The 12,311-nt window shown below is 38.2% G+C and overlaps 1 protein-coding gene across 5 annotated transcripts in view; it reads right to left on the minus strand.

Moving 5' to 3' along the window:
• The window catches only part of st3gal3a (ST3 beta-galactoside alpha-2,3-sialyltransferase 3a), a 503,401-nt gene that overhangs the window by 174,155 nt on the left and 316,935 nt on the right, over window positions 1-12,311 (minus strand). For 4 of the 5 annotated variants that reach the window (XR_011961176.1, XM_072574509.1, XM_072574508.1 and 1 more), the window contains 2 exons: window positions 10,193-10,256; window positions 2,415-2,510 (listed from right to left, as the gene is read on the minus strand). Coding sequence is in view for 4 of the 5 variants with exons in the window: in XM_072574509.1 (XP_072430610.1) it covers window positions 2,415-2,510; window positions 10,193-10,256 (160 nt within the window). In the remaining variant the exon portion in view is untranslated. Of the gene's footprint in view, window positions 1-2,410; window positions 2,511-10,192; window positions 10,257-12,311 lie in introns of those variants that run through there. The other variant, XM_072574510.1, reaches the window with a different exon arrangement.

Here is a 12,311-nt window from a genome sequence, read left to right on the forward strand (position 1 = left end):
CGTTTCCCTCCCTAAAGGACAAAGGGGTTTTCCCCACCATCAGCAATAAATTTCTGGTTAATGTTAGACTCTTAATTCCAGATTTTTACTCAAACACGGATCCCCAGAACATTACCTGGGTCTCTGGATTAACAGTCCAACAGTTATACCACTCGGCCATTACCTGGAAATTAAAGGTAGTGACAAGATTTGAAAATAATGTTGAATCGATACTGGCAACAGAGTTTCACCCAGTCAATACATGCTACTTTAATCAACATTTAGCATGAAAAGATCCAAATATGATTAATTCCTAGATAAAATTCAATATATCAAGAGAGCAGTATGAACAATTAGTGCACCTCACTCCAAAACACTGATTAGTAACAATGGTGTCCGACCAGTTCAAAGCCATCAGGACAATAATCCAGATAATCCTCTCTCCTTTGGTTCCTTTTCATTTTAAATGAAGCACAAATTTATTACACACATGTATGAACAATGCAGGTAGCAATCAAAAGAGCCTTCAAAATATCAATCATGCAGCAGCATGTCTGAAGTATAGTATAGGATAATCAGGACTTCACCAAGCTACGTGCACATTGTATAAACATGAATGCATGATTTAAAAATAGAAACCAACTTATTTACACATTTAGCAGTTAATCTGATGTCCTAAATAGTTACAGCAAAATCCAACTGCAATTGCTTTGATTCTCTGCGTCCTACTCCATGCCTATGAAGGAAAATGCATTCTGTCCTCTGAAGTTCAAGCACTTGTATTATCATCCAGACCACAATGCATGACATAACCTTGAATCCAACTCAAATATCATCATTAGCACATCTTGTGGTGTTGCACTTAGGGATCCCTTCTGCGGCCACCTTTATTTGTCATTTATATAAACGATTTGGATGAGAATATAGAAGGCATGTTTAGTAAATACATGGATTACGCCAAAATTAGTGGTAATATGGACAGTGAACAAATTATCTAAGATTACAAAGAGATCTTGATCAATTGGATCAAAGGGCTGAGGAGTGGCATATGAAGTTTAATTTGGATAAATGTGAGGTCTTCCATTTTGGTAAAGCAAACAAGGGTAGGACTTTTGCAATTGATGGTAGGGCTCTGGGTAATGTTGTAGAACAGAGAGACTTGGGGCTTCAGGTACATAGTTCTTTGACTGTTGCATCACTGGTAGACAGGGTGGTTAAGAAGGCATTTAACATGCTTGCCTTCATTGCTCAGATCTTTGAGTGTAGGAGTTGGGACGTCATGTTAAAATTGTACAGAACATGGTGAAACCTCTTCTGGAGTACTCTGTGCAGTTTTGGTTGCTCTGCTATAGGAAGGGTATTATTAAATTGGAGAGGGTTGAGAAAAGATTGACCAGGATGTTGCTGGGAATGAAGTTTTTGAATTATAAAAATGGGCTGGATGGGCTGGGACTCTTTCACTGGAGTATAAAAAGTTGAGAGGTGAGTTTTTCGAGGTTTATAAAACCATGAGATGCACAGATCAGGGTGAATAGCAAAGGTATTTACCAAAGTATCACCACTGATAAGAGTAATTATAATGTGACAAGTTTACTGAGGAACTTTTCATTATTTCACAAGGCATGTTGCTTTGAGCTCTACGTTTTCTGAGTCTTGCCAATATTAAATAATACTAAGCATTTTAGATAACTGTGACCATATGCCGCAGATATAGTGGGATTAGATAAAAAAAAGAAATAAATAATACATTCTGACTTATATAAAGTTAAAAATCTTGAAAATGCAATTGCTGATGTGAATAATATATCTTTATTGTAAAATAATGTATGTAATCTCCTTGCTCCTTGTGGACTTGGAATAATAGCCAAATTATATGCATTGATGGATTACCCCTGCACTGTTGTAATTACTTGAGAAGCATTTCATTTCAATGTTTCCTGACATCCAAAAGCAGCAGCAGAAACTCAAACACAGGAAACAGGGACTGAAAGGAAAATTAACTCATCTTAGTTAAAGATTAATTTTAAAAACTGCAACTGTTCTGATGTGGCATTTTCAGTTAGATCCTCAAATAGTTAAGTTCAGGCCATTAATCAAAGTGAACTAGCTAAAGGGGTTTGAGTATGCAGGGAGCAAATTGAAAGAATCTGTATGTCAGAATGTACGCAAGCTGGTCACCTCCAATACCAAACAAAGGTGACTGCAAAGAAATAGTACCAGATGTAAAAGCTAGAGCTTCACATGAGTAAATAAAAAAGATCAAAGGAAAAACCTGCTTAATTGTCAACAAGAAAAAAAACTAAATTGTGGCTAGCTCTCATTTCTGAATTGCTGATGCTGGTACAAAATCGATCTTCAGTAAGCAAGCTATGTCACAACTACTTTTTTGAGTTGGTTCCATTTGGAGCTATTACGGTATGGGAAAATACACTCACCTTATTACAACATCATATTCATCAATTCTTGACCCAAGGGATTTGTTGGCCACTATTCCTCCATTGCCCATGATAATGCATCGCTTGCAGGTTAAACTGAAAAAGATGAAGACTATTTACCATATCTGGAAGTTTCCAAAGAAAGGGAGCATTTCAATTGCAAATCTAAATTTACACAGTAATTCTGATGTTCACTGCACTATTGTTAATAGAAAAATAATACAAAACTCCAGTGACATCATCGCTGTGGTTTTGGAGGCACCGACAATAAGGCCAGGACACAAAGAGTTCACTGTGGTGTTGTGTATTAAACTGAAGCAGAAACAGACTCTATGTACCTTTTGAAGTCCAGTTCACAAGAAAGAGATTAACTCTATAGTTTGTGAGTAATCCTCACAACACAATGCAAAGTTATAGTTGCTGCATAACATTTGTGCAAATAGAAAGAGCTCCCAAATATATTGTAAACTGTCATGCCTAATTAAGTGTTAGTTATACAGGAATAAATTCAGCTAATGTGTAATCTTAGCGAGTTTGGAGAAGATTTGTAGCTCAGGCTGAGGTTTTAAATCTAAGTTTGCTACTGAGCTGGAAGGTTCATTTTCAGATGTTTCGTCACCATACAAGTAACATCATCAGTGAGCCTCTGGTGAGGCTTCACAATGTGTAATCAATTGAAAAAAAAGATTAGTTTTCATGTAGAGAACATTTTTAATGTAGAGGAACAGTGTTCTCTGGCAGAAACTTTTATCTATTCTATAGCAAAGGAGGAAAAGGACTCAATGTTTTCTTACAGTACAGAACCATGAACTAATAATTAGAAGAGCATTAGTTTAAAAATAGGGTAGGAAAATAAAGTTTATTATGCAGGAATCAAATCAAAAGCATCAAGGGAGAGTGGAGGAAATAAATTCAAACTAATATGGAACATTAAAAAGCAGGTTGTTCCCAACAGGTTTATTAAAATCTTTGAGGATGTACCATAGTTGCAGAATGAAGGCAAGTGGATATCTTGCATTTTTACTTCACAAAGCAGTTGATATAGTCTTTGACATGAAACTAATGGCTAAAGTAAAATCTCATGGGATCATGAAGGAAATTTAGATTCAGAGTATTAATTTGCGAGATAATAGGAAACAGAAAGGAGTTATCAATGGCAGTAATTCTAATTGAGCAGCTGTGACTGTCAAAGTTCCCCACAGATATAACTTGCAGTTCCTATCGTTCACAATATTTATTAAACATCTCAATGAAGGTAACATGAATATAAAATACAAGGAAATAATCAATTTGTATAAAATGTATTTTTTCAATTTTCAGCTTTTTAAATTTTCACTCATCGGATGAATTACGAGGTATATTAAATCTCTCAGATAATTTTTGGGCTAATTAATGCATGAGTGATGAACTGAGAAACTATACGAGGGCAAACATGTGCTAGGTTATCAGCTAATGTCCTTCCTGTAGGTGGAATAACAATTTTGGCAAGAACCTGGCCTGACATGTAGAGATTAATAACATTAATCTAAATCATGTGGACTTCATTAAAAGACAGAATGCAGCTGATGATATTCAATATATGATGTCATTTTTTTTCCATTTGAAGAACAGGTGGTCACAATAGCCTAACAATTTTAAAGAAGCAAAAATGCACTTGAGTAATATTTACTTTGTACCATGGATAAATCTGGATGTGGACCAGACTATCTGAGGCCATTTCAAGCTCTTGGGTGTGGATTTTTGCTGCAATACTCAACCTCTTTATCACAGCAAAAATGGCAGACAATCCCAAACATTTGAAGTCTAATCCCCCAATATGTTTGCATGGGGAGTTAATGGGTCCAAGTTAAAGTTTCAAGAACTTAAATTTTGTGGAGGCAGCTATTCAAAGAAATCAGCTGCTTCCTCCACTTATGTCTTAATTTGGTGACATGGATGTCTGAATATGAAAAGTGTGGATTAAACATAGTAGAAGATCTAAACATTGTGGGATTATTCAGATAGCCCTTTGGAGAGTTAAGTTCCTAGGAGCCAATTTGGATATAATACCAGGACAATTCAGGAGATTGGGTGTTCTTTGAGGAAGGGAAGGTGTCCTATGGGATGCTTAAATCACAGGCATGAATGTATGCAAAAACTGCATAAACTGTAAGCATCAAGCTCACTCGAACAGTCAACAGACCTATCAAAGGCACTGCTGAAAGCACCTGGCAAAGGGAATTGTCAGTTGTGTCAGAGGGACCTAGCAAGACGAACTCTGAAATACATGCCAAAAGTGTCAAATGTAACTGTCAAAAGTATCAAGAGGAATCACCAAAACCTATTGTTAAAGCAAGATGTCAAGCTGTCAATACATTTAAAAGTCCTGCCCCTTAAAAACTTGAAAAAATCACCTCGAGTGTTTAAAAGAAAAGCCTTATTTGGTCTGTCCATTGACCGATGCCTGAGGACTGGATCAGTGCTGCATCACTATACTGCATCTGTAGAGTGTCTGTCATTCACAGAATGATTGACAACTCTAAGTTTTGACCTCAGACTAGGAATTCCAATGTTTGTTTTTAGTAGTCATTATGTCCCTGAATAAAATGTTTGTTATTATAAGGCTTTCAATCAGAATTGGAAAAGTTGTAAATGGGATTTTATTGAAATTGAAATACTTATTATCACTTGCATTTCATAATAAATAACACAGTAAATTACAGTGAAAAGCTTCAACTGTCGCCAAAATCCAGCGACATTTTGAATACATTAAGAATGAAAAAGTCTATCTTCATTCCTCCACCCTCCTGCAACCACCAACATAGGCATTGTCAAATTTAGTTGCTGAACCCATACTTGCCCTGAAACCAGGAATCCCTGGCTCCGAGCCTACTCCAATGGGGAGCTGCTGCTGCCATCACATTTATAACCAGAGGTTCCTGCTTTAGGCCACTTCAATGATGCTGCCAGAAATTCCTGGTCTGGGCCTCTTGCAACCAGAGGTCCCTGGCTTCACTGCCAGGCCAGGCTGCTGCTGCCTTGCCAAGAGTCCCACTACGTATGTTTCCTCCGAGATGTTGCTTTGCCAGTGCCACCACCTTGATAAGTCTGTTGCTAGCTCTGATCGCTACAGGAGCTTTGCTGCCACTGGTGCCACCCCCAAATGGCAGAAGGATGACCTTGCTGCCACTGTGGTCACCGCTGGCTCCAACCATCGGGAGGTTACCTCTATTCTGCACAAGACCCACTCTTGCTGCTGCACCAATGCTGCTGACCAACCTGCTGGAAATGGCTTCAAAGAAAATAAAAATGAACGAAACAAACAATAGAGAAAAGAAAAAGAGCAAAAGTGAAAAGAAACAAAAGATGAGCCCCGGCTCAAGATTCCACATGCAGCCAGTGTTTCTTCAGTAAAGGGAAGTCTATAAAAGACACATGGAATTTTTTATTGTTTAATATCAGCAGTGATACTCATGTCTGTCCATGGTAGATAATGGATGAGTTGGCACAGGGTAACGGAAAAACGTACTGAATGGAGGCAACATTGGTTGTGGAATAAGGGCCTTAAACGGCCATGGGTGGAGTATATATGCATGGAATAAGAGGTGTTAAGAGTGCTTGGTTAGCATGGAAGGGAAAATGAGGATTGAGTGGGGGTGGGGGTGGGGGTGGGGACAGCATGTGAAGGATGAGGACTCATGGGATGTCTTACATTTTATCCTTTCTTAAAACATTTTTGTACAGTGCTAGAGCTGCCAGAAAGGCTTCCAGGTAGGTCATTTCCGCACTTGGCATCCTTCTTCCTACATCCAGGATTGTCAGCCCTGAGTTTAAATATAATTTGCTCCACAAATTGAAAATCTAACGTTTAGACAGACATTTTAAGAAATTGAATTCAGAGACTCACAAATTCTTGTGACTGCATACATGATGAACGAACCAAAATCAATGCTTTATACATGACAATAAGGAGCTTGTCCCATATTATTTTCTTTGATTCAACTAAAGTCAACATTCTTTCAAAAGATATCAGAATCTCCAGGAAAAAAACTCTCAAGATGGTAACAGCAAATGTATGGTTATCTAGTGGTGTTCAATGGGTTGGTTGAAGATGTTACACAACTATTTGATAATTACTGAGGAATATAACACAGAGATTGACTTGTCATTGCCACATAATACTAATGGATATCAATATATTCATCGGTACACTATGTTTGATGTAGGGCCATATTAAGGAATGCAACTTGGGAAAACCTGAAAGTCAAACCTGTGGTCAGAGATAACTGAAAGTAATCAAAATTAAAACTGAGCAATATTTCAAAATTAATAAAGTTGTAAGATATACAACTTAGTGACTTTTGAGAAGATTTGTAGTTCATGTTGAGGTTCTGGGTGTAAATTTGCTCGCCGAGCTGGAAGGTTTGTTTTCAGCCGAACTAGATAACATCATCAGTGAGCATCCAGTGAAGCACTGGTGTTCTCTCTATTTATATGTCTTGGTTTCTTAGGGTGGGTGACATCATTTCCAGCTGTTTTTCTCAGAGAATGGTAGATGGGGTCCAAATTGATGTGTTTATTGATGGAGTTCCGGTTAGAATTCCATGCTTCTAAGAAATTTTGTGTGTGTCTGTTTAGCTTGTCCTCGGATGGATGTGTTATCCCCGTCAAAACGGTGTCCTTCTTCCTTTGTATGTCTTTTTGTGGCTGGTTAATGTTCATGTATCCTGGTGGCTAGTTTTCTGCCTGCTTGTCTGATGTACTTCTGTTACAGTCCTTGCATGGTATTTTGTAAATGCCATTTGTTTTGCTGGTTGTTTGTGTAGGGCCTTTTAGGTTCATTAGCCACTGTTTAAGTGTGTTGGTAGGTTTGTGGGCTACCATGATGCCAAGACGTCTGATAGTTTGGAAGTTACTTCAGAGATGTCGTTGATATAAGGTAATGTGGCTAGAGTTTCTGGGTGTGCTTTGTCTGCTTTTTTGGGCTTGTTATTGAGAAATTCTTGTCTACTGGCTATCCATTCTTCTTGTATAGGAATATTTCTTCTGCTCTTGGTAGTCTCTGAGTGCTGCTGCTTGCTGAAATAATGTCCTGATGCAGCTCCATTTGTGGGTGTTGCTTCTGTAGTTAAGTATGTGGTCTGTGTCTTGTTTCCCTGTATATGCTGGTTTGAAGCTTCCCATTAACTGTTCACTCTACTCTGACATCTAGGAATGGGCGTTTGTTGTCATTCTCCTCCTCTTTTGTGAATTTTGTGCCAGTAAGGATAATGTTCATGGTGTTGTAGGTTTCCTATATTTGTTCCGTTTTGTGATGACAAAGGTGTCATCCATGTAGCAGACCCAAAGTTTTGGTTGGATAGTTGAGAGGGCTGTTTGTTCGAGCCTCTGCAATACTGCTTCTGCTAGGAACACTGATACTAGTGATTCCCATGGGTGTTCTGTCGACTTGCTTGTCGGGTCTTGCTATTGAAATTGAAGTGGGTGATAAGGCACAGGCCAACTAGCTTGATTATGTTATCTTTGCAAATGAAGTTGGCACTGTCTGGTGTTTGTGTCTTTGGTTCTTCTAGTAGTGCAACCAGTGTTTCTTTGGCCAGGTTGATGTTAATTGATGTGCACAGGGCTCTCACATCAAAGGAGACCATTATTTCATCCTCTTCTATCTTTATATCTTTGATGATGTTCAGGAATTCTTGGGCAGAGCGAACAGTCAATGGGGAGCTTCAAACCAGCGTCTACAGGAAAACACCACACATGGACCAAATAACTTAATTACAAAAACAATCATCCCAACACACACAAACGGAGCTGCATCAGGACATTATTTCAACACACTACAGCACCCAGGAACTAGTAAGAGCAGGAGAAAAATACCTGTACTGCGTATTCAAAAAGAATGGATACCCAATAAATACAGGGAGACAGTAAGGTCTGTAGATGCTGGGGAGTGTGTGTTGCTGGAAAAGCACAGCAGGTCAGGCAGCATCCAAGGACCAGGAAAATCGATGTTTCGAGCCTGACCCTTCCTCATTCCTGCTCCTCAGATGCTGCCTGACCTGCTTTCATTTTCCGACACACTCTCAACCCAATAAGTACAGTCCACCGATTTCTCAACAACAAACCCAAACAAGCAGACAGAACGTGCCCAGAAACATTAGCCACATTACCTTATATCAACAACATTTCTGAAATGACTTCCAAACTATCAGACGTATTGGCATCATGGTAGCCCACAAACCTACCAACACACTTAAACAGTGGCTAATGAACCTAAAAGACCCAATACAAACCACCAGCAAAACAAATGGCATTTACAAAATACCATGCAAGGAATGTAAGAAATAGTAAATCAAACAAGCAGGCAGAAAACTAGCCACCAGGATACATGAACATTAACTAGCCACAAAAAGACATGATCCACTATCACTAGTATCCTTACATACAGATAAAGGAGGACACCGTTTTGACTGGGACAATACATCCATTCTAGGACAAGCTAAACAGAGACACACACAAGAATTCCTAGAAGCATGGCATTCTAACTGGAGCTCCACCAATAAACACATTGATTTGGACTCCATCAACCATCTTCTGAGAAAAAGAACTGGAAATGATATCATCCACTCTAAGAAACCAAGACACAGAAATAGAAAGCAGGACATGACACCAATGCTTCACTGGAGGCTCACTGGTGATGTTACCTAGTATGGTGACAAAACCTCTGAAAATGAACCTTCCAGCTCAGTGCACAAACAGAGGTATAAAGTTTCTTAAAATGAAAAAACACTAATATAAATTTTTGAACATCTTCTCACACACAGAAAAACATCAAGTACCTTCACAGCAAGGTAGACAATAAGCTTCAACATGCAGGAGGGAGAAAAAGAAAAGATGGATGGAGAGGTAAAAGCAGTTTAAGAAGGTTTTCAAAATAAAGAAGGAAGGGAAGGACAAAGATGCCAAGAAAAAGGAAGGAAAAGGGCCTGGGTGAAGAAGCAATTACTGATAGTGGAACTGAAAATATATAGTAAGGCTGAATGCATGAATATAATGCTGGAGGAATAATCACAGAGGTAAAGAGTGACTCTCTTTCGAAACTTAAAGGAAAGAATTACTATCTTAACGACAGTGTTTTCAACCAAGATTGTGATCAGAGCTTTGTAAGGATAAGGGTGTATATTGTAGAACAAGTTAAATGCAGTCAGTGCATTTTGATTGAGTCATAGCTTCTGAAATATATTCAACAGATTACTTTATGAACACTGACACAAATTATGTATTCCTGATGGACAATACGCAATGAAAAAGTTATGCTGATGCATGTCTTGAAGGCATTTTTTAACCCTTTAACTTTAGTAGTGAATGAAAAGACCTGTGACTTCCAGAGCCATAAATAAACCACTTATCTGACATCTCTGAAGTCCATTCAAATTTACAGTGAATTTCTTAAATCAGACCATGCGTAAGGAACAAATTACCATCATATCAGAGTAGCTGCAAAAAGATGGGGAAAATTTATTGACATCCTAAGGAATCTAACCAGTGTCTGAAGTCAGAATATGTATAAAATATGAACCTTGGTTTGGAAACACTCAACATGAAAGTCACTGGGCATGCCTATCAGCCATGGAAACAACTGTCACCTATTAATATCAAAATAATTGCTTCTTGGCTGTTAGCGGAAATTTGAGGTTGCTTATTTCAAACATTTTGCGAGAACTGCCTCTTCTCGGAAATAATTTATATTTCCCTTAAAAGCATATTTGCACTGTTCCTTTCTATATTCTTGTACCTACCTGTCCAGATATGAAGTCAAAGTGTAGTGCTTAGTTATCCCCAGAATCTTCTGTATAACTGACTCTGTAAAAACAAAAATGACAGAAAACCAAATTCAGCAAAAGCAGCAGCTTTTATTAAGCATTTTGTCTATCCCTTTCTAAACATTCCAGATTAAAGAATAAAATCACAGAACTGATATATTGAATTTCAACCTTATTTCCCCTCAAAGCAAGAGGGATGTTCTGATGTTATTCTTCAATGACAACACAGTGCTGCAGTTTTTCTGTTCACCCTCATGTTATACAAACCAATACACCCCACCAAGTTAGTTCGAATAATGAAAGCTGCATGATCTGTTCAGGCTGCTAATTCTTCCAAAACCTCATCAAAAAACTACTCAAGAAACCTCCAAGTTAAAATACATTGGCAAGACAGTAATTTCACATGTCTAATACGATATCAAAATATACCAACAGGTGAGGATACAGACATGGGTACGAGTACAGGAAGACAGATGATGTATTTTTAGGATTTCAATGAATCTTTTTGCCTCGCTGTTAGTTTATTGATCATGAAATACAAGAAAATTATAGCACAGAACATAGAGCAAGCAATACAGCACAGGAATGAGTTCTTTGCCCCAGATGTTGTGCCGAACATGACGCCAAATTAAACTATTTCCTTCTGCCTATCCACGGACCATATGCCTCCATTCCTTGCATGTAACTGCCCCCACCACCACCAGTCCTGGCAGCACATTCCAGATACCTAACACTCTGGGTAAAACCTTGCCCCTCGCAACTCCTTTGAATTTTCCCCCTCTCAGCTTAAATGATTCCCCTCTAGTATCAGACATTTTAACTCTAGGAACAAGATTCTGACTGTCAGCTCTGTCAACGCATCACATAATTTTATTGATGTCTATGAAGTCTCCCCTCAGTCTCGCTGCTCCAGATAAAACAACCCTAGTTTTTCTAGCGTCTCCTTATAGCTCATACAAATTTTTACATTTTTAAGAATTGTAATCTAATACTTCAATTAAGAAACCAGGTTAGACTTCACCAATCAATTTTCTAATATGCTGCAAAACTGGCATTATAAACTAATTTGCAGCACTGCACTGTAATTGTTAGCCCTTCTGCACTCAGCACTGAAGCAATGTACTTAGCCCTGACCTTGGAAAAAGCTACCCACAAAGACTGATATCTGTAGTAGTGTGGATTTCGTCTTTACTAACATCAATTTGAAAGGTGGCACCAAGTCAATGTGATTGCCAAGCATCTGACAACTGTGACACCATTAAGCAGAATAAACAGCCTCAACATATTCCCAGGTAACAAATCAGGAAGTTTGGAATTGCTAGCAGAAAAAAGATATTTGGATGTAGACATATGAAGCTAAAATATCACTGACTTCTTAATACCTTTTGTTAAGCTGGAAGACATTAGAATAAATAATCACAGGAATAATATATCTTCTATATCATAAGTCACACCATACAAGTTGAACCCATTTTTCAAAGCTCAAAAATAATGTTTTTGCAAATATTCAGTATTTACATTTCCTCCTCAATATGCTAGAATACTATGAATAGTTTTGTGCTCCTTGTCAAAGGAAAGATATATTGGCATTGGAGGCAGTCCAGTAAAAATTCATTAGGCTGATACAAAGTGTGGAAGGACCATCTTAACAGGAGAGGTTGAACAGATTGGGCCTATACTAATTGGAATATAGAAGAATGAGATGTAACCCATTGAAACATACAAACTTTTGACAGGCTATTGATCAGTGGTGTGCTACAAGGATCAGTATTGGGTCCAATGCTTTTTGTCATTTATATAAAGGACTTGAATGTGAAAATAGGAGGTATAGTTAGTAAATTTGCAGATGACACCAAAATTGGAATTGTAGTGGACAGTGAAGAAGATTACCTCAGATTACAACAGGATCTTGATCAGATGGGTCAATGGGCCAAGGAGTGGCAGGTGGAGTTTAATTTAGATAAATGTGAGATGCTACATTTTGGAAAGGGCAGGATTTTAACATTTAATGGTAAGGTCCTGCGGAGTGTTGCTGAACAAAGAAACCTGAGAGTGCAGGTTCCTAATTCCTTGAAAGTGGAATCACAGGCAGATA

This window comes from Chiloscyllium punctatum, chromosome 7 (genome assembly GCF_047496795.1).
Source record: "Chiloscyllium punctatum isolate Juve2018m chromosome 7, sChiPun1.3, whole genome shotgun sequence".
In the NCBI taxonomy this organism is placed as follows: Eukaryota; Metazoa; Chordata; class Chondrichthyes; order Orectolobiformes; family Hemiscylliidae; genus Chiloscyllium; species Chiloscyllium punctatum.